Here is a 27,626-nt window from a genome sequence, read left to right as displayed (position 1 = left end):
AGAGCTATACTGACTATTTCTTCTTTGTTGGCTTTTTCTTCTTAGGCGCTTCCCCTGCAGCTGTTGTAGGAGCAGCCTTTTTTACAGTCTTCCGCTGCTTTTTCGTCTTGCCCTTTTCTTCGTCACCAGTTCTTTTATTGGAAACCCTTTGCTGGTCTCCAGACTGCTGCTGCTGCTGCTGTAGAAGCTGCTGCTGCTTGATTTGCTGTGCCGTCAATGGCGCGGCCATCGATATCCGTTGGTTGTAAGCAGTTGTTGGAGCTATGTTAGCGTTCAACGCCTGTTGCTTCCTCTTTTCCTTATTGATGCGCCACTGCTCAACAAATTTTAGCCTGCTAAACTGATTATTGTCGTTGCTGCTAGAGCCTACCGCAGCTGCAGCTGCTACCGCTGCAGCCGCAACAGAACTGCTGCCATTGCTTCTTCCTGGCGTACCTGTTACATTAGACGAGCCTTTACCACCGCCGCTTTTCAGCGAGCTGTTCGTGAGATCGGCGGCATTTTTGGCTAGGGAAGCGGCAATTGTGGACATTGTTGTGGTTGTTGTACGTTCGCTCATAATCAACATCATCTGTTCGTAACTAGAACTGTGCTGAGGGGACTCCTCATGAAGTTCGATATGGCCAACTTGTCCTTTAGTGCCGCGCTTTTTCGAAGTGTCCCGGTGAACGTGTTCGATGCGGTCGCCTCGTGGCCCAACCTCCGGCGAGCAAAACATGCTTTCGTCCAGCTTATCGTGGTGCTCAAACGGATTTAGCGGAACATCTAACTTTAGGTTACGCTTAGTAAGTGTAAGAATTTCAGCCTCCAACTGCTGATATATATTGTCTGAAAAACGCGTATGATCGGCGTATGATAGCATATCGTAGTAGTGGGTCAAGCCGTTGGGCCTCAACAACGTACGATAAACGCGCGGGCGTTTGAATGTAGCAACCACTTCCTTGGTATCTTTTTTGTCTTCAGAATGCTTGGCAGCATCGCTGGAAGCAGCGCCTGTCTCAGTTCCTGACGTCTGCGATGTTTGCGGAGTACCCGATGGGGTGGGACTTGCAGTGTTAGCAGCCGCAGGCCCTTGTCCGGCGCCCGACTGGACGTGTGGAGTGGCGTTAGGTCCGACATTGTTGTCCGCAGACTTCTTTTGAGTATGCTTCACATCAACAGTGTTTGTGTGATCGTAAACCTGAAGTATTAAGTTGCCCTCGTAGAATTGAATATTACAATCCTTGAGCACTTCCATGATCGCTTCTGGAATACGGCCACGTGCAACGTATTCCAAAAATTCCTTTAGTGTCTCATTGTTCTTGTTCAGAATGAGCCCATCGCTTGTAGCCTGCGGTGTGCGCTGTTGCTGCTGTAATCGCGTGTTCGCTGGAGCGCAGATTTTATAGTTATTTTCGTAGATGTGAAATTCAAAGCTAGGCCTGAACTGCTCATATTTGCTGATAACCGCGTCCGAGTCTTCCGCGAAGTTATACAACCGCTTGGGCCTCTTGTTGACAGTCATTAGAAACTGGTAAAATTGGTTTTCGTAGTTTTGCATTGCCTGTTGCTGCTGTTGCTGCTGTTGCTGTTGCTGCTGCTGCCGCAGCCTCTGCTGCATCAGTAGTCGTTCACGCTGGGCGGCCATCGCTGCAGGCGTCTGTGGCATTTGATGCGGGTGGCTCACTGACCTGGGCCCTTGCGTAAACGCGCCCAAAGGAGTATCGGGAGCAGCGCTGGTACCAGTGCTACCTGCACTATTAACAGCAATCCCAAGTCCTGCTTCGTTCATGCGGTACAGAGTGAACGCTTCAAGCAAAGGGCTGTTGTTTTAAGTAATTGTCGCGATGCGCTCTTCGATTTGGCTACCTCTCATAAGAATTGATACATATTGTTAGAGAAATATTTCGTTAAAAGCGACATGAACACAAGCTGAGGCAGACGGAAAAGGCCTTGATAGAGCGAGGGTCTGCTAGAGTTAACATCTAAGCTGCTTCCCACAAGCCCTGCAATCCAAAGAGTGACGTTGCAACACCAGCGAGGCCAACTGAGTTATCGGGTGAATGTAGGAATTTTAGGTTGTTCAATACGATAAATGTGTCTAGCGAGTCCCACAATAGCCTGCGGAGTGCCTTCGCGCGGTCGGCTGCCACAGCCTTGGTCGCTTCCTTATCCCCGCGCCCCTGCTCCCGGGCAACCTGCAATTGGCGTAGGTCTAGTACGAGACCGGCCGACAATCCTGCGAACCAGCACCAGTTTGACCAACGTGGAATGCGCGTGCCAGTTATCGGAGTATTGGGTACCAGCCTTAACAGCCGTAGTAATGTGACTTGATCTAGTGCAAGGTAGCCTGCGTACGCTAGATTTTTGATTACGTTGCACCACCGAACTACGTTGTCGCTCGCAATCTTATTATCAAAGAATTTTGATGCCGCTTGGAGGTGATTCAACGGTTTCAGAAAACGAAGCATCTTGCGTACCAGCGCAAACTCTGCCTGCAGCTTGCGCGCCAGCACCATTGAGTATTGTTCGCCCAGGAAGCGGCACAGATATTGCAACAGGCGCAACACCTTCTCGCGCCCTGCGCTCGCATCGAGAAGCCGAATTAGCCTACTGACGCTTGGATGGTAAACTAATAAATCACACACCATTTTGCTATAGTTCGGAGATGTTTTTTGAGTGGTATGTCAGGTTGGGGTTCTAATTGTTTATGCATTGGGATGCGCTTTCCGACTCACTCCTTATATACATTATATTTTCAAGACTCGCATTAGTCCGTAAAGCATCAGAACGATTTCTCACGGGAGCGCAGGAATAGGACGGGCGCACAAGCAATGGGATACTACGATATTGACGATATCTTGGCTGATGCGGCCAAGTTCCCGTGCAGATTCAATTATGCTGTACCCGGACTAGGTTACTTAGAGGGCAATGTGGGTGAGGAGATCAAAAAAAACGCGAAAGTGGAGTTACCGCTGTGGTTAGCTCGCATCCTAGCAATAGTGGGCGGGGATGAAGAAGCGGACCCGGATTCTGAAGGCGCTTTGCCTTTTGTCGAATTACTGGCCCCAGAGATACTTTCGTCGCGTGTTATGAATGCCATCAAGTCCAGTCCTGTAGCCCTGGATGTGCACTCGATTAATGCACATTTTTACGCGCTTGCTGTCAAATGGGCTACATTATTTGATGACCGTGAGCTAGTTCGTGTACTCAACTACATGCTTTTGGAACGCACAAGAGAAATCCACAATCACGCTGCCAGTGGCACGCTGGGCGGTGCACCTAGCACTTTTATGTTAACGTTAGACGAGTTTGAAAAGAAGCTTTACCGCGATACACACAGCGGCTGTAAGGAAACTCGGCACTGGATTGTACGAAAATAGCGCTGTTGCGCAGGCATTTCTGTAATATATATCTGTACAAATGACACGGCTAGAAAACATTAATAAAACACTCTAGCGCTGTGCCAAGGAGTTTACGTGAAGAGAGCTTTGCCCGCTATGTGGCTAAAACAAATCCTCATTGTCACTGTTCTCCGGCGTTGAATGGGCGGAACCTTCGAGACCTTCGTCACTGTCGTCAATAAACTCATTAGACAGGTAGGTGGCGGTAGTTTTGTGCGAGCCGCTATTACTGCGCTCCCCCTCGCTGGCTTTATTATCGCCTTGTCCTTCGCCCTCGTCCTCTTCATCCTCCAAGACAGCTTTAGTACGTCTCTTCTTTTGTTTGGGCGTTTGCTTAGCGTCGTCCGTCTTTTTGGCACGTTTTGCTCTTTTTTTCTTCTTTCCTGCTGCTGCATCCTCATCTTCATCGCCGCTTTGAGGCGGGTTTAGCTCTCGTTCTTGTTCGGCTGCGCTAAATTCTGCTCGTTCGTCCATCAACTTGCGTGCTTCTTCCTGTAGTTTGCTAAACTCCTGGGTTTGCTGCGCGCGCCGCACACGTTCCTGTTCTTCAAGCTTTTTGCGCTGTTCTTGTTCCTTGAGCTCGTTTTCTTCCTGTAGCTTTCTGGCTAGAGCTAGCTTCTCTGAAACCTTTTCTTCATATTCGGTCTGCTCTGCGATGCATCTTTCTAGAGCACTCTTCATTGTTGTTTCTCCTAACTGAACTCTTTGATCTAGTTCTTCAATAGGCATAATTGTAGCTTTTTGATCCATCAATTCTTTGAGCAAGCCTAGCGCAGTTTCCAAGCCTGCGCGTGCAGCTTCGAGCTTATCAACCGTTCTTAATTTTGGAACAGATCTGCGCAGCGTTTCGGCGATCTGAAAATGAAGTAATGCTACGTTGAATTTGACGCTTTGAACCATTTTGCTATTCTTCTTCTCGGTCTCAGCGGTTAGTGCCTGTTGAGCGTAGTCTAGAGACTTCTCAAAACACTCCAACGATCTCTCTCTTATTCCTCGAGAGTACCATGCGCGGCCCAACAAATTCAAGAGCAGGGGCCTGCTTTCTTCATTAGTGAACTTCTTTAAAGCAATTTCATAATTTTCGATGGCCTTAGCATACTCTTGCATCTCCAAAAGGCAGTGCCCTAGATTGATATGAACTGACTCATTGTCAAGTGAATCTCTGACTTTTCTCAAGATTTCAAGAGCTGGCCCGTATCTTTTGTTCTCCGCAAATATTATTGCAAGCCCTTGAGCGGCAAAAACATTGTAAGCATCCACTTGTAAAACCTTTTGAAAGAGCTGGACAGCTTTCACAAAAGACTGGCGAGACTTTTCTTGTTCCTTGGCAGATGAGGACCGCTTTGTCTCTCTGCCAATGGTAACATAGAGATTAGCCAAAGATATCAAAGCATATGAATCATGTGAATCATACTTTGTCAATGTCTCACGATTATGGCTAGTTTCCAGGTTTTCGCTCTTGTCATTTGCATTTGTGGTGGCATGGCTCTTCAGAAACCAGCTGTAAAAGGAACGCACATCAAGATCAGAGCTGTGTTGCTGGAGGAGTTTGTCCATTTGTGGTGCGAGTTCAGCGCTTTTTGTGCTCATGAATTTCAAGTACAAACATCTTATCCTTGCATGCACATAATCTGGATGGGCATTTAAGATAGCTTCGTAGCCATGCTCCGCATTTTCTGAATCATCAGATTCGCTCACTCTTGTTTTGTTGAACTGTATCGTTATGGCGGTGGGTGCACTCGAATCCGAATCTAAAACCTTTGACGACTTCTCAAAGCAACTTCTAGCTTCTTCCCAATCCCCATTTATAAAATGGAAGCAACCCAAGTTGTTATAAATTTCCAATGGAACTATTTTATTCCCAGCCATACTCAGTTGTTCAACAACTCGAGACAGGCACTCCAGAGATTGCTTGTACGAATTTTGAAGATGATAAAGCTCAGACAATACCGTATAAGCTTTCAATACAACAAGTTGATTTTTTTTCGCCTTAGTGAGCTTAACATACTTTTCCATGTATGTGATAGCTTTCTCTAAAAGCTTAGCCCTTCCGTTAGGTGGGATGGATTGCCGTGACTTTGCGTCTAGACATTTCCCACTGTATAAAAGCCCCAGTATGTAGTTGAGCTCCTGTATGTTTTCGTGGGTGGCGTACAAGTTCTCGAAAGTGAGAATGCTTTCTTCGACTAGTTTATTTTGAATTTGAGTTTGGCCCAATCCAAATCTTGCCAGAAGATTTTCCTCGTTGGCCTTGAGACTGTCTTGGAAATGCTGAAAGGCTCTACGAGGTTCCCGCAAAGAGTAATACGCCCTTCCGCACCAAAACGAAGACTCTGATAAGACTGTGTTCGATACGCCGGGCGTGAGAGGAATGATTTTTTTTTCGTGAATATCGATTACTTTCGAAAAGTCCCCTTTAAGGTAGCAGTAAGTCTCATAAAGAACCAAAAGAACAGGATTTTGCTTGTTTGTTGCAAAAATGCCATCCAGTTGCTGTAAAGCATTCATATAGTTGTTTCGAAACGACTCGTCATCTTCAGAATCCGTAAAGGCCTTGTGAAATTCTCCTAGCAGGATTAGAATCTTAATGTTTGCATTGCTTGGATTTAGCTCCAACGATCTCTTCCAGGATCTAATGGCCATTTTGTAGTCTTTTAATTGCCAGAAACACATTCCAATACCAATACGAGGGTCAGGTTGCAACACCGGGTTCAAAACAAGAAGTTCCTGGAAGAGTCTTAAGCTCACATTGTAGTTTCTCTTCTGGTAGAAAAGCTTAGCTCGGACCAGCAAGAACATAACATTGGGCTTTGATTGTCTTCCTTGGCGTTGATCTTCAGCATATATTGTCTTAACAAAAATCTCTGAAGTTTCGAGAGCCTTGTCGTACTGCCTTCTCTGGTAGTAAAGATCGATAGTTGCAAGCATATTGCCAACCCATGTTGGGTCAAAAGTTATTGCTTCTTTCAAATGGTGCTCAGATTGTGTAAGACTATCCTCCCTCTCTGATTCTGCGCCTGTCTGCTCCTTCGCTAGCTTCAAGTATGCCCAAGTCAGGCAAGTGTGGAGAGACGCGGACTGCGGCCCTTGAAAAACCTCTAACGCCATCTTGACTAAACTTATGCATTCTTTAATCATTCCCTGGTTACTGTAAGCAATTGCAATCGTTAGCCAATGCTCCTTATCCGAGTTTTCTTCCACCAACAGCGTTTTTAAGTCATTTGGATCTTCAGGTAAGTCATTCTGCAAATCAATGCTAACGACCTCCTCGGACTCCTTTAACGGAATATCCAAAATGGCACTCCAGCTGACATCTGGGTAACCAGCTGACTTTGCGCCCTGATCCATTGCTAGCCGGTATTGAACAAACTCGGTCAGTCTATATGGCTCGCTCGGCAGATTGGTAACTTCACCAGCTTGTTTTTTTGTTAAAGTTACCTGTAAGTGTTCGGGTAACCCCTATGCAAGTTGGAAAATTTACTTCGATTTGATGCGATGAGCTTCATGAAGCGAGTACTTTGAAGAGACAGCGAGAAGTTTGCTACTGGCCAATGACAACTGAGAAACGATTATTCGTGGGAAATATCTTCAATGATCCAGAGGGTAGCTTGAAAGAGCTTTATCATCGATTCCAAAGGTTCGGAAAATGTATTTCTACCGAATTCGAGAGATACGATCACTTTGGATATATTGATATGGAGTTCGATAATGAAGCCGCATTTCTCAAACTTAAGCAAAGCTTCAACGGTGTAAAGTTCAAAGGTAATGCTTTGAAAGTTGATATTGCAAAAATGGGATGGAAGGAAAGGTGGGAAATGGAACAAGAACAGGGCCAGCGTGTGGAACAAGTCAAGGAGAAACAGATCAGAAAGAGCCAGTGGGAACATTTCAAGAAGCTGGAAAACATCAATATGAGCTGGACAGACAGGCAGCAACTGATAGCTGGGAGATTGCGGCGTACGCCTAGAGGCAGAGCGCAGCTCCGCAACATAACTTTCCGTGTCAACCAAGATGGCGAACTAAAAGTGTACAAATGTCGCAAAAACAAGCTTTGGGGATATGAAAGAAAAAAGGGCCCAAGGGACTTGGTTTGCAAGTTTACGGACCATCATTACTGGCGAGATGGAAATGATCACATCGTTGATAGACTGGATTACTCTAGAGCAGCACCGCATTGGGGACCTCGTAGGGATACTAATATTCAAACTACTGAAGATGATCATTCCGAGGAAGAATCCTTCGAAAAAGACAAAACAAAAGACGTGCTGGCTAATATCTTAGGCAATTTCGATTTTGATAAGCCCTTAGCGCTAGAGGAAGATGAGGGAGAGGATGCAGCATCAGACTACGAGTACAATGCACTCTTTGAGGGCAACGAAGCTAGTGGTAGGAAAACTGAAGTTGCGGCCCAACCTGCCGCTGAGAAGTCCCCCGAAGCCTCTGAAGATGAGGGACAGGAAGAATTTATACCCACGTTTGCACCTGCTGGCACTGAAGCTGAAAGCTCCACTGGCGGTGAAAACAATGTGGAGAAATTAAGATCTTTGTTCAATCCTGGACACCAAGGTGCTGATTTTAGGCTCATAGACGAGTCAGATGAAGATATTGATAATGAAAAAAGTGTACCACAAACAGACGTACCGTATGAAGAGGAGGAGCTTGTTTTGGAGACCCATGTTGACGCGGAGGCACCAACACACAGTTCAAAAGGTCTTTTTTTCCCTCATTTTACGTCTCCATTCCTGCATTCTCAATCGCAATTGGCAAAGCTCAAACCACCAACAGATCACCAAGAACTCTTCTCCAATTGGGAGAATCACTACTGGGAGAATAGAGCCGCTTGGACTAAAGAAATGAAAAGTAAAAAAAGGGATGCTATAAGGCAGCTGAAAAGAAAGAACTTCAAAGCGAAAGGTAATGGAATTTTGATTTGATTTATTATAGAAATAGTTTTTACAGTCTAGATATTGCATAAAGTAGTATTAGATTCCGAACTTGACGGCCATTTCGACAGCCGCGGCGCCCCAGTCTTCACCGTGGTTGTGCATTGTCTTTGCCTCATCAATACCAGCTCTAGCCATAGCTTGTTCCTCGGTTAGACAAGTCAGTAACCCAAATATCACAGGAATATCAACTTTGTCTTGAAGAGCCATCAATGCGTTAGTCGTTGACTCGGAAATGTACTCAAAATGCATAGTGCTCCCTTTAATCAAAACACCAATGGGGATAACAACATCAAGGGGCGTGCCTTTCGAAGACTGTTGCTCAACAAACTTTTTGCTGCCAAATGGTAGCTCGAAAGATCCTGGCACCGTCTCAACGATAATGTTCTCCTCTTTCACGCCAAGTTCTGACATTCTAGCGATGGCTCCTTTCACCAAGGCGTCAATGATAACGCGATTCCACCTAGCATGTATGATTCCAATCCTCAACTTAGACCCATCATACTGTTGGTCAATTTGACCCAAACCCTTCACTGCCATTTTGATAGCACTTAGTTTACTCGAACACTGAAAGCGTGTAATCTCAGGGTTTAGAGTAGGCTTCACTTTATGTCTGTCAAATATTGTGAATCACGTATCTAGTGACCTTGTCATATTATTACACAGTTTTGACTAATACTCATTATCTTTCTCGATCAGCTGATCTCTAGCATACTGCGAGCCACCTCTCGTATCCTTGGCATCTGCTGTGTCTTCCTCCACGTCTCCGTGATCCTCTAAGTCTCTCGGCACATTATTAATTTGGACACTAGGAGCATGCTTAGTATTTTCGAGGTTACTAAAAATTCCTGTCAAGATCTTGTCTAGGTACTCTGGTGTGTTAACGTTGAACATGTTTGATGGTCTTACATCCAGTTCATAGTCTGGGCCGTAATATTCATAGTAGTCGTTGTAAGGAAGCTCTTGGTCGAGTATGACGTTGTTTAGCAGACCAGTTTCAAACGCCCATGTACGGGCAACATTTCTCATGGTGTAGCCACCACCTCCCACAACTAACATGGGAATCCCGAAGGACTTAACATAATTGACACAGTTAGCATGGCCACGCATGGATAAGTTAAAGCAACCTAGACGATCCCCAGAAAGAGAATCGCCCCCACATTGGAGAACCACAGCAGAGGGCTGATACCATTCCATTATTTTGCCAATCACTGGCTCAAAAACCGACTTGTAAGTTGTGTCATCAATTCCGTCTCGCAAAGGAACATTGACAGAATAGTATTTCCCTTTTCCCACGCCTGTATCCCGCAGCTCACCGGTACCCGGGAAAAATTCACCGTACTTATGGAAAGAGCACGTCATTACCCGATCAGTTGTGTAAAAAGCCTCCTCTACACCATCACCATGATGCACATCAATATCAATATAAAGTACTCTTGGGTGATAGCGTAGAAGTTCGATAATTCCCAGCACAATATCGTTAAGGTAGCAAAACCCGGATGCCTCTGATTTTTTAGCATGATGCAAGCCTCCTGCATAGTTGATGGCCACATCGCACTTTCCGCGGTTAAGACGCGCTGCGCCCTCCATCGACCCTCCACCGGAAATACTACAGTATTCGTATAGCCCATCAAACACTGGGCAGTCGTCTCCCACATTGAACTTCACGCTCTCTTTCTGGAACATTTCCAGATTATCAGGGGTTACTCGAGACAGAAAATCTATGTATTCATCCGAATGGAACTGGCACATTTCCTGTTTAGTGGCGGGCTTTGCTCGGTAAATCTCCATTTTCTTGTAAAGTCCATAATTCATAACCAAACTGTGCGCCATCCGAATCCTTGCAGGTTTCATAGGGTGCGATGCACCATAACTATAATTCGACACATCTGAATCATAGAAGTATGCAACTCTTTCTTTATTCGTGGATTTCACCTTCAGATCGTCAAAGGGGAGTTGTTGATACACCATTGGATCGTTAACTAGAAAGCTTGGCCGTGCTCTCAACTTCACGAGAAATACTCCTATTAGGTTGACGCTCTTTGGTAATTCACAGGACAATCTGTATCCCCCACGCAAACCCCAGTTTTGATGCTTTTAGGTCCCCAATTTGGTGCTGATGGTATTAACGCGCTTTTAAAAAAACAGTGTCTCGATTGCCTTGATATGCTGATATACGAAAAATACATAGATCGAGACAGGAGAAACTACACGCTTGGGACACATCGCGAATTCCAAATAATCTCAACTCACAGACTGAACAATCCGCTTCAATGCTTTGATTCGCTTTTATTGTAGAACATTACTAAAAAGGTATATATTTTATGAGCTGAGACAATCATTTGTTGGTGGTGTCTGCTCAAATTCCTTCAAAGTTCCGCTTGACACTCAAGTAATGATTTAGTTCCTCTTGAGAAACGCTTGGGGAAAGCTCTTTTTGCGCCTTCAAAAAGTCTTGCATTTTTACAACTACTTTTGCGTCCCCTTCCGTGGCCACTTTGTCGAACCAATAACGAACAGAGACTGTCCTATCATGCGCTTTGCAGTAGTCTGCGACCTTTTTATCAACCTCTTTCGAAACTCTGGTCATGGCATTCAGCATGGAGTCAGAGCACAACGCATAAAAATCTGCACCGGTGTAGTTGAACGGGCAAATCTCTGCTAATTTCGAAAAATCAACGTCGTGATGTAAGGTAAACTTCCTGCTCAAGGCACGCAGAATATTCTCTTGTTTTTCATTAGTGTCCGATATTCCAAGGTACAAAAGTTTGTCAAATCGGCCAGGTCTGAGTAAGGCTTCGTCCAGCAGATCTGGGCGGTTGGTAGCCCCTATTACAAACACTCCGTCGCCACCCGTGCTCATACCGTCCAGTTCAGCCAATAGTTGTGAAACGATCCGGTCCATAACGCCACCAGAGTCACCCTGGTTACCGCGCTTCGGCGCTACCGAATCCAATTCATCAAAAAACACGACGCACGGCTTGGCATCGCGAGCTTTTTGAAAAACGCGGCGGACATTTGCCTCTGATTCGCCGATATACATGTTCAACAGCTCCGGTCCTTTTACGCTGAAAAAGTTTAATGAGAAGTTGGTTGCGATTGCCTTCGCCAGGAGGGTTTTTCCTGTCCCTGGGGGCCCATAAAAAAGGATTCCACTGCGTTTTTTCATACCAGATGAAAATAATTCTGGGTGTTTTAAAGGTAGATCAATTGTATCCATAATCTCACCTTTAACAATGTCCATTCCGCCTATATCATTCCAATCGACGTTCGGAATTTTTGGTGCTCCAATGGTGTCAGAAAACTCGTCTCGGGCAACCTCGATCGCTGCGATTAGATCCGCTTGTGAAATAATAACAAAGTCCCCTGAACAAGCGTACTCATCAAAGAAGGACTCACTAGAGAGATTTCTTTCAAGGGCCCTTGTCTTTGCTGTTTGAACGATTGACTTGATATCGTTCGGGGAAAGACCTGCAGAGCGTTGCGCCAGTTTAGAAACAACGACGTCATAACCTGAAGAAAAACGAATAGGGTTAACAGTGGAGCTATTTAGCTCTCGACTCTCGAGATACCACTCAAAGATTCTTTCTCTTTGTACTTCGCTAGGGACAGGAACATCAATAACAAATTGAACTTTAGATAGAACAGCTTCCGGCAACTTAGCAGCATCTTTCACTGAACCAACAAATATTGCCCCTTCGCCACACTCAGAACAAAAATCCATCAAAGCAGCAAGTTCAAGGGCCAAAGACCTGTTGAGCCTAGAGACCCCGGAGTCTTGCTGATCGCCTTCTTTCTCAACAATACTGTCTAGATGTGAAAGAAAAACTATTGATGGCGAGGTAAATGGAAGCAAAGGTTCCAGCTTTGCCCTTAGAAACCCTACAACGTTATTCATCGCATCCACCGAGCTTTGTGCGGAGTTAATAGAAAGACAGTCAATTTCAATAAGGTGAGCGCCAAGATGGAGCGAGGCGAACCTTACTAGGGTACTTTTTCCTGCACAAGGACTAGAAGATTGGAGGATAACGGATGCCGGGGGTAACTTTTTTTGGCTTCGGTTCTTCAAACCCACTTTTAGTATATCAACAAAGCGTTTTGCATAGCTAAACGACCCAAGGTCGTATTCAAAAACGGAGGGGAGACCGAAATAAGACAAATAGTTGCATTGCGACAAGCTTAAAGGCGCTTCTGATACCAAGTTTTGCGTGAAGAGCGTGGTCTTCTTACCGTCAATTCTGAACTCATGTGTGTAATTTTTCGAGTTTTCCAAGTCAACTGTCTCAACCCTAAACCATACTATAGAATCATGCTTTCCTTGTAAATCAATTTCATCAACTCCATCATGAAAAAACGGCGACAATTGAGAATCAAAAGACACAGGGAGTAGGTCTCCAGATTTGAGGATGCGATTTTTGCCTGTCAAAAACTTTATAAGATTTCTTGAAATAATGCTCTCAAAGATCTTTTGGCCGTTATTCCATGACCCCACCCGTGCCAAAGAGAGAGAAGATGCAACGGGGAAATCTTTAAGACTCAATGAACTTGGCTCGATGTATGCTACACCGAAAGATTTGAAAAGTGCTAGTAATCGAGGCGAAACATAAAGAAAACCAGACTCATATTTATGGGGAGCTAAAAACACCATAGCTTTAGCCACTCTAGAGATTCCATCAAATGTAATCTTAACAAGGGAGCCACCAGTAAGCCCTAGCTTCAAAAACGTAGATGCGTGAGCAAACACAAAGAGGGAATCGTCTTCGTTCTCCAACGGTCTCGGACGTATAGCATCGTGGCTGACGGGGAAATCAAGAGCCCTCAAACTAACAATAGTTCTCTCACTTTTCGAAAGCTGTAGATCTTTAAGTGCAGGCACTTGCGAACCGGCGCTAGAACATAAAAAAGGGCTCTCCGTTTTGATGAAAACAACATTCGTTGATGAAAGATCAAGTTTCCCTTGAAAATATGGACCACAGTCGAGGACACAACACCATTTTTCCAGTAGCGTATCACCTCTATGGATAATAGTGTGTTCATCGAGTCCACTCTTTGCCATGACGAATCGCATTCTATCTCGCGCACTGGGAAGTTTCCCAAGCTGTTCGTAGAGGCCAGGGTGAACCGCAATTACCATTTGAGATAACGAGGGAACATTTCCGACATAATGCTGGAGCGTGCAAGTATCTATAGCAGGAACACACCTTTCAACATGAAAGACGTTGGAAGAAAGCTCAATGGACCCTAACCTAAGCTCTCTGTTCAGTGTGCAGCTCAAAAGAATAGACTTCTGAAATGGGGCGTATTCTGGTAGCTGAACGCTCACAAGAACAAATCCCGTCGGCGAGCTTTTTCCATTTCCTGGAAGCGTTCCACAGTCAGAGAATTGTTCGAAAAGATCAACAGAGATCGAGCTTCTTAAAGTGTTGTCAAAACAAAAGTTAGCATTTGCCCTGGAAGCTTTTTGCCGAACTGCTTTTGCCATTTGTTTCGTCATGAGCCCTTTGCCCTTTGATGGGTCATTAGGTATCTTCAAGAGGTCAAAGGTACTTTTCTACGGATGTCACCAACTTATTCGGCGGCTATCTTAGGCCTCTGTGTGACAACAAACAGGAGTTTAATGTTTAGGGCTCAGGTACTAAGACATCTTCGTGATAATCTGATCGGCTAAACGAACAGATCAGTGTGTATTGAGCGATGCGAGCGAACACAAACTCCCCCAACTTTCTCGAACAGTGGGTCCGTTCATTTCTTCAGCATGACGCTGTGGCATAGCACGTCTCGAGCCTCGTTGATCTTCATGGCCAAGAAAGGGCTTCCTCCGCGATCGGGGTGATTTTGTACCATGGCCTTGTGATGCTTTCGCTTCAGAAGCTGTTCGTTTAACGACGCAACTTCTGAGCCAGAGATCCCAAGGATCAACAGCGCTTCCGCCTCTGTCATTCTTGCGCTAAAACCGCCCCTATACTGGTCGAGTCGGGCTTTTAACGTAGGGCTTAGATTCCTGAACCGAACCGAGCTCTCTCTTTGGAAATTGATTTCCGCCTCCGTTAACCTGATCCTATTCAGACGCGCAATCATCAGTGGTGTGAGCTTTTGGTACACCTCCCAGGCACGAATCCCTGATCGTGCAGTCACGGCGGCAAAGGTCACTCCCACTCCTATGATTATTGGTAACACCATTGTCAAGGGTACAACGATTAAACGAAAAACACCTACAGTGCGGCCGAACTATACAGTAGAAGTCTGAGGCAGCAATCCGTTAGACTCCTACACGAGCTGACCAGACTTCTGCTGGCTTGATATTGCGTTGTCAAGCAGGCAATATTAACTCAAAGACCAGCTAATATTCGTAAAGTATGACAATGAATGAACCCTGCTGCCGGATGCCAGCCATTTTTCTGAAATTGGAATGGCTTGCAGTTACACGTTGAGTTAACAAAGATCCTCGACGGGTGGCTTGCACAATGCCTTCATGCAAATGATCTCTCTCCAAATGCTAGCAAATTCAATCTATTTTCTAAGCGCCCTTTTTTTTAGCGCTTGAAGGCGATGAAGTAGGAGCGCATGCTGCTAGTTCACGTAATTGAATGATCTGATTTCTACGAATGAAAGATGCCAGCACTCCTGCGAATCAAAGGCTTGCCTTATCCTAATGCAGGACGGAGTATATAATGGCAAGAATTTGATCTTGTAACAGCTTCCAGGAGCCAGATCAAATCATCTAACATCCATCCTCCTTAGCCATGGTATCGCTCAGGAATATATTTGTCGGCGCCTCCTGCATCGTAGGACTGGCGTCGGCCAAATATTCGAACACAAGTTCCTCTACGGTACCCAGTGTGCCTAAGACAACCCCAACTGCATTTTTTTCTAGTGTCCACTTGGTGGACTCCTACACTGGGACGAACTCCTCCAACGACAAGGACCACTGGTTTCTTGTGAAAGCAGAGGTGTATATCTCCGCTGACTACAATAGCGAGTTGTACATGACTGTGCCCGATGACTTTCAAGATGTCCCACAAGATTCTTTTGATTTGTTACAGGGTTCGAATGTTGTGGGAACTGTTGAACACAACTCTTCAAATGTACTTGCAATTAAACCCAAAGTCTCCGAAGATGACCGCACTGCAACGTTTAATTTCTTAACCAGACTGTCAGGCAGTGCTAAGGACTCCATTACGAGTCCCACAACTGTCGACTACATTTTCAATGTTTCTTCTGGCCCCAGCATTGTTGAAACTATTGATTTCGTTGCCACGAATCTATCGGCTTCGCAAACCAACGCTCGTGTGGAGAATGACAACAGTGTGACATACACGCTCGACATACCACTGAGCGAGTATCCAGGATCTTTTAATTTGGCTGCCTCCTTCATAAGTGGTAACTTCACATTTGACACATCGAAAACACGCGTAGAGGCTGTTCTCGACATTGACGATTTTAACCAACCTATAAAAGCAATTAACTTAACTGCATTTACGGACAACTCTGATGAATCTATTATAAATTTGAGTATGGGATCGCAGCTGAGTGGAGGAAAGTTCATTCGCATCACCTACGCCACGATGCCTGTGTCAGGGTTTGCAATAGTCGACACTGTGAGCATTCTAAACTACCCTTCTCTGTCTAACTACAAGAGGGATGTTTCTATAGTGTTCGAAGATTATGTGCCTGTGAGTTCAGCAGCTAATATTCAAGACTATGGAGAGCAAATTTCCGTGGTCAGTACTTCTAGTTTCTCTAAGGCCTCTCCTACTGCTACTGCGGGAAACTCAACTTCTGCGAGATCGACGTCGCTCTATAGTGTAACGTTATCACAATCCACTAACACTCAGCGCGGCAATGCCAGCCTCAGCACAAGTGGCGCTTCTTTTACTGCTACAAATGTCACTTTGGCGAGTACCTCAACTTCGGTGCCCACTAACGTGAGCAAAACCATCACTAGTGCATTAAGCATCGCAACTGGCTCAGTTCATATTAATAACACTAGTGGACATGCGCTCACAACCACCAATGCAACTACTACCAGCATACCGGGAAGCGTTTCCATCTTTACTTCAAGCGATTCTTCCATTCTTGCCAACAAAACTGCCGCTAGCTCTGCAATTTCCACCCACAACTCAAGTATAACAACGACAACCCTCATTACAAATTCAACTTCTGCACTTTCTAAGAATAGTTCAATGCCTTCGCAGGATGACTCAGTGAAATACACATACACGGTAATCACACAGACGAGCAATGGCGAATTTTTGGTATACACGAGTTTCTATCCCGTCGCAACTTTATCCCCAAGTGCCACAGCAAGAGTTTCTTCGACCTCTGAAAGCATATACGTCATCAATGCAACTCTATCCTATACAAGAGGTTATAACTCTACTGGACTCTCAACCAATGCTTTTGCCACGAACTCGCTCTCAACAGCAACCAAAAGTGGTGAGTTTTATGAGTACACTTCTCTTGTTCCGGTAGCTACCTTGAGCCAGGATATTAAGAGCTCTGTGATTCACACAGGAGGTGTTTCGAGCCGGTTGTCGAGTGGATTTTCTACTCGTACGAAGGAGATCCCCAGCGCTTCAACAAGCAGATTTACAAGCACGAGCAGTGTTTCAAAAAAGTCCTCAAGGGGCTCTTTAACACACACGAAGGATGCTTCGAGCAAGTCGTCTAGCAGAATTCCTACGAGCACGAAGGGGTTTTCAAGTAAGGCATCTCATGGTTCTTCTGAGAAGGACCGCGTGTCAACTGAATATCGCACTGAAAGGTACCTCACAAACTCAGTTTACACAGCCACGAGCAACGGCAGGGTCGTAGAATACACGAGCTGGTACCCAGTTACATCAGTGTCTCCTGAAAAAGTTACAATAAAGGATGACTCTGCATGGGCCTACACTCTATCGACAGAAGGAGGAACCCTGATATCAAGTACCGCAACATACACAATTGGGGGGCAAGTCAGTGTCATCACTACACTAGTGCCTGTTAATACGGAGACTTCAAAAAAAGCTAGCTCGAGGCCGGGCGCTTCACCCACTAAAAAGTCCTCAGTCGAGAGCAGCACCACCAAACACTACCTTACCACAAGCACAAGTTGTGGTTCAAAAGCTTGCAAAACTTTCACTACTTATGTGGACAGCGCTGAGCACACACAGCAATACTCCACTCAAGTTGGCGTATCAGCAAATATCGGCCAGTCTGCGCTCGGCCCTGACGTGACGAGTTACAACTCCTTACTAGGCAGCTCCACATTGCCAGCTTCAAGTACTAGCAAAGGCAACACGGCTGTTTCATTTTCTGGCACAAACACCAAAGTTTCGACTAATATAGTCGCTTCTTCTAATGGACCAGTTGTGACAACTTATGAATCTTTGGTCGGTGGCTCCGCAGGGGCAAAATCATCGAAAACTACAATTAAGAGTACCAAGACTGGTGCTATGTCCACAGCGACAACGGAAGCGTCTTTCAGCACCAGTGGTGCTGACCTGTCAGCACAGGCCTTCACATCCAGTGTGAGAGTTGCCACGAGCTACTCTCAGTCCACTGGTGTTGAAGCTCTTTCGACTGGCGAAGTCTTCATTGGCCAATCAACCCTTTCAGAGAAGATTGCGAGTACTGGTTTCCAGACGCAAACTGTTTCTGGTTACTTTTCAAGCTCAGTTGAGGTTTCGACCTATGACGGGGCTGCCGCCAAAATAGAAGGACGCCTTGTGGGTATGATTATTGGCCTGTCGGCACTTTTTTTGTAGGCTGATTGTCACACTTGGGATATCATTCAGAAATGAATGCTGTGTATTATAGGAGCTTTGTAATAAATTGTAACTTATTGATGTTGATCACGGATGAAATGAAAATGCTAAGAAACTTTTAAATGGCGTTCAAGATGGAATGGGTGAAGAGCGATATTGGTTATTTGTCGCTACGTTGCTTTGTTCAAAAGACGATCGCGGCGTCAAACGCCGCATCAGCCTTTCTTGGAGGTCTATGCTATCAAAGATCTGTTCCTGGAAATCTTGATTGATTTTGAAATATAAGCCACTTTCATCCAATGTATGTCGACTTCTTACCTGTGAAAAGGTTGGTATTGGCAATAGCCATTCTAACCAGGTTTCACCCATAACGTACTTCCAGTTAAGTGAAGCAGAACCCAAGTCGAAAACGTTTTTATCCTCGAATGTGTTAGTTCCACGCACTTCGTCCATGATGTTTGCTTCGGCCTTCAAGTTTGACCATTCATACATCTCGATTGTAGTCTGGTTTTTGGTGATCAGATAAACAGTGTACGACGTGAACGCTAGCATGGATATTGAGATGGCCACCGATAAAATCCACACAACAAGAAGCGGCAGTTGTATCATTTCTTGATTATAGCGCTGGTTTTTAAACCACAATAGCAGCTCTGTGCCAGAAAGGAGAAATATGAGGATGGAAAACACTGTACCGTAAATTAAAAATTGCACGAAGTACTTTTGGTTTGCGTAGCCAACACATGAAGCAAACCACGGGCAATGATGATCCATCTTGAGAAAGCATTTTTTACAAGCAGAACAGTGATGGCACCTATCGGGCTTCCAGACCGCGCAAACACGGCAAAATCTGAACCGGCCATTTCTCTTCAGCGTCACGGAACGCTTCGAGAGAAAAGGTGGCGGGAGCTCCACACCCTCATCAGCAGCATCAACATTGTCGATGCGCAATTCAGGAAAATCCAATGGGCTCCCTGCACCAGTCCTGATAACCTTGAAATAAGTGTACAAGCTCAGCGACATGCACAATCCGGCCATGGCTATCGTTAAAGATATTGGAAGAACCCTGACGTCCAACACCGTAACGCTCCCGGTGTAAATGAACAAAAAAACTGTCAAGCATTTCGGAAAAGCACTTGTAATGATAGACCAGGCCTTCATCGCAACTGGCGAGGCCCTACAGAGTCTGTTCGGTACAATTCTTTGGCATTGGATGTAACATGAGTGCAATTCATTGCCGCGTGAGTAGCGATCTTGTAATATAATCACATGACCCGATCGGACTGGCTTTGGTTTCTTTGTAAACTGCTAAAAGCATGGAAGCTAGCATAATTACTGCGTTAGATCAAAGAATCTGTGTCCATAACTGCCTTATAATACATAAATTGTTGTTTCCGAAATCATGGGGTGTCGAACGGGGCTCTAAGGTAGTTATTATAGATGCGTGGCTGGTCAACGTTGCCTAGGGGCGCGGTTCTTTGCGTCCAATGTTGTGGCAGCTCTAGAACTAAAAACGGATTGCCGGTGCATACCTGGAAAATACTCTCCGGTTGAATACTGGTTTTGAAGTTTATGGCTGTTCTACTAAACTCTTTCCGCTAAGTACTCGACTTCTTGTTGATCATTGAACACGGATAAATTTAACGACTTAGTCTTGAGCTCATTGAAAATTATAGCTAGTGAGCGAGATGAGACTTAGAGCCAGAGCAGAATTCATAGAGGGCTCATCACAGTAAAAGAGTGAGCTGCACACTACTACCAGAAAGCCCAGAATGAATACCCTCATAGCGCCTGGTGACAAACTTGACATAGCTGATAAAGAGAATGTGGTAATAGGGCCAGGAGTGTATTGCGATCCAAGAACCCAAGAAATACGTCCCGTGAACGCTGGGTTCGAAGTTATTGGTAGCACCAAGAAAAACTTGTCCATACGCGTGGACCACAACTCGAAACGATACATTCCCGCAGTCGGCGACCTGGTGGTCGGGCTGATTACTGGTTCGTTTTCAGATAGCTACCGTGTATCTCTGGCCAGTTTTTCATCTCCCGTTACGCTTTCTTATATGGCCTTTCCAAACGCTTCCAAAAAAAACAGGCCATCTCTCAAGGTCGGAGATTTGGTGTATGCTAGGGTATGCAAGGCAGACAAGGAGCTTGAGGCTGAAATTGAATGCGTAGATTCTACCACAGGCAAAGATGCGGGATTCGGACTCTTGGATGGAGGCATGGTGGCTGATGTCTCGCTTGCGTTCAGCAGAGAGTTAACTTTTAACAATGAATATCCGCTGCTTACGTTACTTGCCAAAAATGCGCAATTTGAAATTGCCATAGGCATCAATGGCAAAGTATGGATAAAGTGTGACGACGTGAAAAGTACTTTAGCATGCTACAGATCTATCAATGATTGTCAAAGCCACCCCTCTGCCGAACACAAATTCATCATATCTCAGCATTTTAAAGCGGTAACAAATTCGGTGCAGTGAGCTAAAAAACGGGAAGTCGTCTGTTCCGCAAGTTGTACATTAAAGCTACGTGGCTTTGTCATACAAGGCCTCGTAAATTTCAAGTTGCTCTTTGTCCACACCAATTTTATAAAGATCATCTGAGGACGCATAGCTTTCATACGGTAGGTAGTTTGTAATCTTGCAAAGCTCTTCGTAACGTTTAACATCATCTATCGAGCCCTCAGATAAAGCCGTGAGGTAGGCTGATGGCATGTCGTCTGAAGAGTTCACCGTGTAATTTTTTCCTGCAAAATCGCTTTCTGGTGGCTCCAAAGATTCTCTCTCAAGAATATCGAGACCATCAACTTCTCGTTTCAAGTTTTCCATTTCCTTCATATGGTCGTCGAGGTAAATATGGTACAGTTCGTTTTCATCAACATGGGTGTAGCCCTTGTCATCAGTGTCGGGCCCCCCTTCCTCTTCATGCTCTCTATTAGCTAGGTTTTTCAGTTTATTATTCAGACTGCTCTGTTTGCGCGAATGAAATGGGGAAAAGACATTTCCTCTCTTTTCGTTTCCATTGTACCTCCTTGTAGAGTTCATTTTGAAGGCAAAAAGATCCTGAATTGAGGAAAATAATCGAGGAGCGTAGTATTCGTTCCAATAATTATCAAAGGCTCCTGGGTAGCCCCTAACATTCTTAGATATCTTTTCTTTCGTGATGTCGTTGTCTTTGCCAAATATTTCCTCCTTTATAGTGCCTCTCAGGCTCTTCGTATTGTAAATATTCCACCATTTAGTGTAGCTCCTTTTTTCGGTGTCATTTTCACAGGAGTTATGCAAGTAAAAGTCTGTATTCATCTCCCACAAAGCTGGCAAACCTTCCTCCCAAACGTAATGCCCAAGAAACAGGTTGATCGCGTCTTGCCTTTGGGCATCTATGAAGGAGTTACTGTAAAATCTTTTTATGCTTTCAATCATGTCCCTTGAATGAGAACTCCACTGATTGATTTTTCTGTAAGTTTCCATTGTATTGACAAGGTGAGAGCCTCCATATTGTAGGGCGATTGTATCTCCATGATCGTGGAAGAGTTCCGTAAGTATGTGTACAATATCCGAGTCGTATTCCAAAAATGAATCGTCTGCTATTCCCAAAATTTTTAGCTGGACGCCTAAAGCTCTTTTTCCGATGACAAACTGAGCTGCATTTGTTCTGTCTAAGCAGTCAATGCAATTTGTTCTACAAATTCCCTCTTGTATTTGAGTGCTTTTGAAGTTTCGTCCGTTATGAAAAATACCTGTACTCTCGACTGTATTAACGGCATACCTTTCAAGAAATTCTATAACAACTTGCCCGTGAGATTTTGAAGCCCTACTCATATCCCATGAAGTGTACTCAATTTTCTTGTCATCTGCTAGGAATTTGTTGAGATAGTCAATGCACTGTTCAAATTCAGTCAGCAATTTGGTTTCCCTTGGGGTTTTCTCCTTTGTTTTGATTAAGTTAAGTACCTGGATCGGCCCCCCACCGTACCTCTGGAATAAGCGGTCAAAGTGTAGTGCTGCTGCGCTAAAGAAGGGATCAACAACATTAATCTGAATAGGGGGCTTGGCAGTTAAATTTGAAGCTTCTTGAGACCAGTAAAGTGGGATGGAGCCACGATGTTGCACAAACGAAGTATAGCGGTCGCTGTCAAAATATCCATTTGCTGGCTGATGGAAAGGAGTGAGTATCATGTCAGATACTATCTGTTCTGTTTCGACCTCGTTTGCGACATAACCTTGCTTGTTGACTCCTCTCTTCAAGTAACGTGCTCCAGCAAAATGATGGGAACGTCTTGCTATCAAAGTAACGTAGACACTTCTTCCCCAAATTGAAACGTTGACCTGATCAATAAATCCATGAACCATTGCTTGAAACCAATCATAAACTGTATCTATGCATGGGAACAATGGTTTCAAAAGATTGCTATTCCACATGAACATATCGTTATAATCTGGGATACCAACAGGCACAGACAAATCTACACGATCGACTGCCTTTAGCTTTTCCCTTAAAAGATTTGTCTGCAATGTATTTGTGATGTCGTAAGTATAACTGAAGTAAAAGGTCTTGCTCAGGTCTAAACTCAGAAAGGTGCTAAGAAATCGCGCCTCGCCTGAACTCTTTTCTGGGGTTTTATAGGAGTTGGAAATCGGGACTAGTTCTGTCTCGTCAATATGATATATGCAATGTCCACCCAGAACTGCAACCTGACTCAGCTTGGTTATTACAACCAGATAGTAACATTCCGTAAACCGTATGAAGCCCAGCAAACCATAAACAGTGAGCCTTTTGTGTAACCCCTCGTCGTTGGCGTCTTCCAATGCAGCGAGAACATTCATGATTTCGGACCTTGTGAAAAAGACATTGTCTTCTAGTACAGCCAGTTCGTTTTCAGGGACAGTGAGATCTATTTCGAGGATGCGGAACATAGTTTCCCTTTTATTGCTCCCCACTATGTATATGCGATCCTTGGTTTCATAGATGGTGTACTTTGACAGAATGAACTTCTTTGTCTTCCGTTGTTTTGATGCGTTCACAGGAGGTGGCTGCTTCGCTGGTATTTCGATGCCATTTCTGCTGCTTTTCAGAGAGTCTCCCTCCATTGTCCTATCAACACAAGGATGCCCAACATGAGCGGTTCCAGTAAAATGTGATAAGGTTGATCCATTTACAGGCTATTTGAAAAAAATGAAGAGATTGAAAAGCCAAAATGAGATGGGCAAATTTTGAAAAACACCAGCGCTTATAAGAAGTCAAGCTACAATGACACCTTTGGTATCTGAGGCCGGTAATAAGCAAAATGACTTGACCCCAAGGCAGGCAAGGCAAGCTGAAAAACTCGAAAGACGTAAAAAGTATGCTGATTTGGCTATCCAAGGGACAAATAATTCGTCAATTGCATCGAAGCGGTCGGTGGAGAGGCTCTATCTACACCACATGGATGCCAACAGAAACGTTGATGAAAACAAGGGCTGCAATGAGTATTTCAAGTACTTTGTCAACAAAGCTTTAAGACGCTCGCCTTGCATAAACCGAGGATATTGGCTCAGAATTTACGCCATCAAATCAAAGATTGATTCTATTGCTGCAAGTACAAACAAGCCGATTACTGTGATCAATCTAGGTTGCGGGTTTGACCCTCTGCCTTTCCAGCTTCTGGATAGCACAAATAAGGAGAATGCTAAATATGGAGGCCGTCTGTCGTTTGTAGACCTTGACTATCCAGACCTACTACTGGAGAAAAAAAAGATAATCGAGAAGACGCCCGAGCTCCAACAAATCGTTGGGAAGCTGATAGCTCATCCACGCTTACAAAACGTCCTTCAGGGCAGGCAGTATCTGGCATCACCATGTGATTTGAATAAAGCAGGGAACTTTGTTAAGTTGATGGAGGGTCTAGAGCTCAACGATCCTAATAAAATCAAGATCTTTGTGGCAGAAGTCTCGCTAGCTTACATGTCCAGCGAAAAGTCCAACGCGATTATACTTTCATGCTCTAAAATGCCCAATTCCCATTTTGTTGTTTTGGAGCAACTGGTGCCAGCTGGACCGTCGGAACCGTTTTCCCGGAGAATGCTCTATCATTTCAAAAAGAACGATTCACCTCTACAGTCAGTCTTGGACCATCAGACCAAAGCCACTCAGGAACAGAGATTTCGGTCATATGGATTCCCGCATACAAATATCGGGAACATGTACCAACTTTGGGAATCCATAGATGATGATATTAAACAAAAAGTCGAGAGTGTTGAGCCTTTTGATGAGCTGGAGGAGTTTCTTATGTTTTGCCATCACTACGTGATAGGACACGCAACAAACGATCAGAACTTCGAATTTTGCCCGAAGCTCAAGCAAAACGAAGAGTTAAACCCTAGTGAGCTCTTAATAAAGGACCCGCCCATGGATTTCCTTCCATTGGATGGTAGCGACTTTTTGCAAAGGAAATTTGGATCAGCAGCGATCTTGCCAAACAATGAGATAATATACACACAAGGTTGCTTCAGTAGCAGGCTGAAGGATACGCTTTTGATAGACCCCGTACTTCGCAGTATTCGCCAAATCGATCCAGAACTTATAGGGGAAGCACCTCCTGAGCGCATGTGCCATACTTTAACTTCCTTGAGCGAGAATCTTTGTGTGCTTGTTGGAGGGAGAGGCGGCCCAAAAAAACCTTACTCCGATCTGTGGCTTTTGCACCGCAAGTCTCCAGACTCATGGCAATGGACAGCAGGTCCTTCTCTCCCAGAGACCCGATTTAGACATGGTGCTTGTTCCATCAGTGACACGCAAGTACTGATTTTTGGTGGGGTTAGTGAGGGTCAGCCTTTTTTGATTTACGATGCAGGGGAAAACAATCTTACGGTGCCAAGAGTTGAAGGAAGTATTCCGCTTGTTGCTTCTCCCGGACTAGCATACAATAAAAAGGCGCGCAAAGGTGCCATTACAGGCGGGGCTGACAAAGACGGGTCTATAACCGGCGCTATTTCGGTTTTCAGCTACGACGAAACTACCAAGACTATTAAAATCGAAAAACAACTTACGCATCCTGCGTTCAAAAGGTATGGATGCAAGACTATATTCATTGATGACGATAGATTATTGATTGTGGGGGGTTTCAGCCCAGATGTCTTGTTTGATCAACACTCTACTGTGGTCGAGGCATGCCTAACATCGGGGAAGGTCAACCTAGTCAGAATTCCAACCGCAGTTTGGGAGGAAGGCATTCCGTTGATGGCAGGGTTCGAGTTACAAATGAGCTCACAAAGAGACGTGTACATATTCGGTGGCGGGGCAGTATGCTATGGTTTCGGCGCCGTTTGGAACGGCGTGATGCGTATTAGAGGAGCCGACTTGTCGGATTAGCTGGAGAATGGCGTCTGTTCTCGGAACCTGCATCTCTTTGAAGCTTGTCAATAGAATGGCGCGCCGCGCTTCTCAGCTCGCGTTCCTTGCCGCGGCCGCCCTCATGACCTCTTTCTTCTTCTGGTGAATAAAGAACTTCATCACGAACGGAAACAAGGCCATATTCACCACCACCCACGCGCACAGAATGCCATAGTTTCTTCCGAGGTTGCCGCGGTACAGGTCCAGAAATATCACGCGGAACATCATCACCCCGTTGTATATAGGCGTCATGTACCCGTAGCGGTAGAAATTGTTTGTCAGGTCCATGGGGTAGAAGGAAGGCGAGATGTTCAAGACGACCCAGAAGATCATCCAGAAGCCCAGGAACTGCGGTGCGACTGACATAACCATGGTGATCATGTTCTCATTGGCCCCGCCGACAGCGGCCATCAGCAGCCACGACGTCATCCACGCGACCATGAAGCCGCCGCGGCCGAAAGTCTTGGTGTAGTCCACTTGGAACGCCAGCGACACCAGACAGAAAAACAACGAGAGGAAGAAGTAGTTCACAAACGCGATCGTGTAGCGGTACAGCAGCATGTGCGAGGGCTTCAGCTTCTGGCCCATCTGCCCGTGGATGGGCCCGAAAAGCGCGAGCTGGAAAAACGTAAGCAGAATGCAGTAGATCAGACCCACCTGCAGCGGTCCCAGCAGCACGTAGTCGCTGAAGGGCCGGCTATCCACCTGCCCGTACACCATCCTACCCGCCTGCGCGACGTTGCGCGCGGCCTGCGCCATGGTCTGTGACGCGTTCTGCAGCACCGCGGGCAGGTACACGCTCGCGTGGTAGTTCTGGTGCAGCGCCTCCAGCTGCAGCATCAGCGGCAAAATGGTCGACTTCATGTTGGTGGGGTCGCGCCCGCTCTCGTAGAACGCCTCGAAGTACTGCGACGAGTTGAATGCGGGCGCACTAGCCCGCCGCACGGAGTCCAGGAGCGCGTTGGTCGCGTTGGGCTTGACGTTAAGCGACATCCAGTACTTCTCGTCGTGCACGAGCTTGTGGATCTTGGCGTCAATCTCCCCGCCTGCGACCCCGTACCGCTGCTGGAACGACGACGTGTTGTACACGTGCCACGTGCCGGGAACGCTTTCCAGAAGCTGCGGGATTGCCGTGGCCACTCCGCCCGCGCTGCCGCCGTCGCCGCCGTCGTCTTGAATTACCGCCAGCACCTTGACTTTGTGGAGATGGCTGCTGCGCTTGTACATTGCGCCCCAGTACAGCGAGAACACCGCCATAATCAGCATCCCCAACAGCAGATGGTTGAGCAGGAACTTGCCCAGGAGCGTTCTGCGCTCGGTGTGCATCCTGTCTGAGAAGAACCCAGTCACCACGCGTGACAGCTTGGACTCGGTGCGCCGCAGGCGCACCGCAGGCATCTCTGGCTCGTTTTCCGCGTCCTCTTCTTTAGCCGCCGCGCGCTCTGCGCTGCTGCCTTCGTCGGAGTTCTCGCCCACAACGGCCCTGGTGAACTCCTGGTGTTGCAGCTCCGACGCCCCGGTCTCCACCCGTGAAAGCTCCTCTGAGAGCTGTTCTGACCTGTCGTAGGACATAATGGGATTTGGCTTTGTGGTTGTGCGGCACGCTCGATTGGGCTGAACAATTCGGGTACTGTTCTGAGTAACAAGTCCCGATGCTCCCCAAATATATAGTTGTATATGCAGCCTTGCGTTCTCGTGCAAACGAATAACAAATAAGCGCACACGCTGGAAGCGCCCAACGAACAAGCGCTGAGCTCGGGGTGAGTTTCGGACTATGGACCCTTGGAGTGCGCAGGGACTGCTGGGCGGCGTGTGGGCTTTGTGTGCGCGCGGGGCATGCGTCGAATGCGCGCGACGTGTCAGTGCTCAGGGCCTTGCATTGTTCTCTCCGGCTTAGCTCCGGCGCTAACACCGCGCGGGCGCGGGGCGGCGCTAAGCGGTGCCGCACGCACCGAGCTTACGTGCGGGCACCCTGGCGGACTGCGCCAAGGCCGTAAGACGGGCATAAGGGGGGTTATCCTGAGGGATGCCGGGCGGCGCGTGACTGCGCGCATGCGAGCACAGAGAAGCGGCACGTGAAGGGAGCGCTGATCGCTCGGGTCGCGTGAGTGTGGCGCGCCGCGCGGGCACGTGACATCTGCGCGGGCGGCGGCGCGTCACGTGCGTGGGTGCACGCTCGTGGC

General features: G+C 46.1%; 15 protein-coding genes across 15 annotated transcripts; 5 read left to right on the top strand and 10 right to left on the bottom strand.

The window, feature by feature from the left end:
• Positions 1-13: 13 nt before the first annotated feature.
• SPT20 (Spt20p) lies at positions 14-1,771 on the bottom strand (the record flags this gene model as incomplete). Its single annotated transcript, XM_002555002.1, has 1 exon — positions 14-1,771. One exon carries the CDS (start codon positions 1,769-1,771, stop codon positions 14-16), a length of 1,758 nt encoding a protein of 585 aa, XP_002555048.1.
• Positions 1,772-1,964: 193 nt separating this feature from the next.
• Positions 1,965-2,630, bottom strand: PEX11 (Pex11p; the record flags this gene model as incomplete). Its single annotated transcript, XM_002555001.1, has 1 exon — positions 1,965-2,630. The coding sequence occupies one exon, from the start codon at positions 2,628-2,630 to the stop codon at positions 1,965-1,967; it is 666 nt and encodes a 221-aa protein (XP_002555047.1).
• Positions 2,631-2,813: 183 nt separating this feature from the next.
• PSF3 (DNA replication protein PSF3) lies at positions 2,814-3,362 on the top strand (the record flags this gene model as incomplete). The annotated part of the gene is made up of 1 exon (XM_002555000.1): positions 2,814-3,362. The coding sequence occupies one exon, from the start codon at positions 2,814-2,816 to the stop codon at positions 3,360-3,362; it is 549 nt and encodes a 182-aa protein (XP_002555046.1).
• A 123-nt stretch (positions 3,363-3,485) lies between these two features.
• On the bottom strand, positions 3,486-6,731 carry CTR9 (Ctr9p; the record flags this gene model as incomplete). Its single annotated transcript, XM_002554999.1, has 1 exon — positions 3,486-6,731. One exon carries the CDS (start codon positions 6,729-6,731, stop codon positions 3,486-3,488), a length of 3,246 nt encoding a protein of 1,081 aa, XP_002555045.1.
• A 203-nt stretch (positions 6,732-6,934) lies between these two features.
• On the top strand, positions 6,935-8,317 carry NOP8 (Nop8p; the record flags this gene model as incomplete). The annotated part of the gene is made up of 1 exon (XM_002554998.1): positions 6,935-8,317. One exon carries the CDS (start codon positions 6,935-6,937, stop codon positions 8,315-8,317), a length of 1,383 nt encoding a protein of 460 aa, XP_002555044.1.
• A 48-nt stretch (positions 8,318-8,365) lies between these two features.
• RIB4 (lumazine synthase RIB4) lies at positions 8,366-8,866 on the bottom strand (the record flags this gene model as incomplete). The annotated part of the gene is made up of 1 exon (XM_002554997.1): positions 8,366-8,866. One exon carries the CDS (start codon positions 8,864-8,866, stop codon positions 8,366-8,368), a length of 501 nt encoding a protein of 166 aa, XP_002555043.1.
• Positions 8,867-8,998: 132 nt separating this feature from the next.
• On the bottom strand, positions 8,999-10,297 carry RPD3 (histone deacetylase RPD3; the record flags this gene model as incomplete). The annotated part of the gene is made up of 1 exon (XM_002554996.1): positions 8,999-10,297. One exon carries the CDS (start codon positions 10,295-10,297, stop codon positions 8,999-9,001), a length of 1,299 nt encoding a protein of 432 aa, XP_002555042.1.
• Positions 10,298-10,685: 388 nt separating this feature from the next.
• PEX6 (AAA family ATPase peroxin 6) lies at positions 10,686-13,820 on the bottom strand (the record flags this gene model as incomplete). Its single annotated transcript, XM_002554995.1, has 1 exon — positions 10,686-13,820. The coding sequence occupies one exon, from the start codon at positions 13,818-13,820 to the stop codon at positions 10,686-10,688; it is 3,135 nt and encodes a 1,044-aa protein (XP_002555041.1).
• Positions 13,821-14,068: 248 nt separating this feature from the next.
• MDJ2 (Mdj2p) lies at positions 14,069-14,506 on the bottom strand (the record flags this gene model as incomplete). Its single annotated transcript, XM_002554994.1, has 1 exon — positions 14,069-14,506. One exon carries the CDS (start codon positions 14,504-14,506, stop codon positions 14,069-14,071), a length of 438 nt encoding a protein of 145 aa, XP_002555040.1.
• Positions 14,507-15,069: 563 nt separating this feature from the next.
• Positions 15,070-18,072, top strand: EGT2 (Egt2p; the record flags this gene model as incomplete). Its single annotated transcript, XM_002554993.1, has 1 exon — positions 15,070-18,072. One exon carries the CDS (start codon positions 15,070-15,072, stop codon positions 18,070-18,072), a length of 3,003 nt encoding a protein of 1,000 aa, XP_002555039.1.
• Positions 18,073-18,201: 129 nt separating this feature from the next.
• Positions 18,202-19,230, bottom strand: PFA3 (palmitoyltransferase PFA3; the record flags this gene model as incomplete). Its single annotated transcript, XM_002554992.1, has 1 exon — positions 18,202-19,230. The coding sequence occupies one exon, from the start codon at positions 19,228-19,230 to the stop codon at positions 18,202-18,204; it is 1,029 nt and encodes a 342-aa protein (XP_002555038.1).
• Positions 19,231-19,841: 611 nt separating this feature from the next.
• RRP40 (exosome non-catalytic core subunit RRP40) lies at positions 19,842-20,552 on the top strand (the record flags this gene model as incomplete). The annotated part of the gene is made up of 1 exon (XM_002554991.1): positions 19,842-20,552. The coding sequence occupies one exon, from the start codon at positions 19,842-19,844 to the stop codon at positions 20,550-20,552; it is 711 nt and encodes a 236-aa protein (XP_002555037.1).
• A 45-nt stretch (positions 20,553-20,597) lies between these two features.
• Positions 20,598-23,162, bottom strand: FIG4 (phosphatidylinositol-3,5-bisphosphate 5-phosphatase; the record flags this gene model as incomplete). The annotated part of the gene is made up of 1 exon (XM_002554990.1): positions 20,598-23,162. The coding sequence occupies one exon, from the start codon at positions 23,160-23,162 to the stop codon at positions 20,598-20,600; it is 2,565 nt and encodes an 854-aa protein (XP_002555036.1).
• Positions 23,163-23,322: 160 nt separating this feature from the next.
• On the top strand, positions 23,323-25,422 carry PPM2 (tRNA methyltransferase PPM2; the record flags this gene model as incomplete). The annotated part of the gene is made up of 1 exon (XM_002554989.1): positions 23,323-25,422. One exon carries the CDS (start codon positions 23,323-23,325, stop codon positions 25,420-25,422), a length of 2,100 nt encoding a protein of 699 aa, XP_002555035.1.
• Positions 25,423-25,494: 72 nt separating this feature from the next.
• On the bottom strand, positions 25,495-27,015 carry KLTH0F19492g (SNG1 family protein; the record flags this gene model as incomplete). Its single annotated transcript, XM_002554988.1, has 1 exon — positions 25,495-27,015. The coding sequence occupies one exon, from the start codon at positions 27,013-27,015 to the stop codon at positions 25,495-25,497; it is 1,521 nt and encodes a 506-aa protein (XP_002555034.1).
• Positions 27,016-27,626: the final 611 nt, after the last annotated feature.

This window comes from Lachancea thermotolerans, assembly GCF_000142805.1.
Source record: "Lachancea thermotolerans CBS 6340 chromosome F complete sequence".
Classification (NCBI taxonomy): domain Eukaryota; kingdom Fungi; phylum Ascomycota; class Saccharomycetes; order Saccharomycetales; family Saccharomycetaceae; genus Lachancea; species Lachancea thermotolerans.
This window is presented reverse-complemented; position numbering and strand designations above follow the sequence as displayed.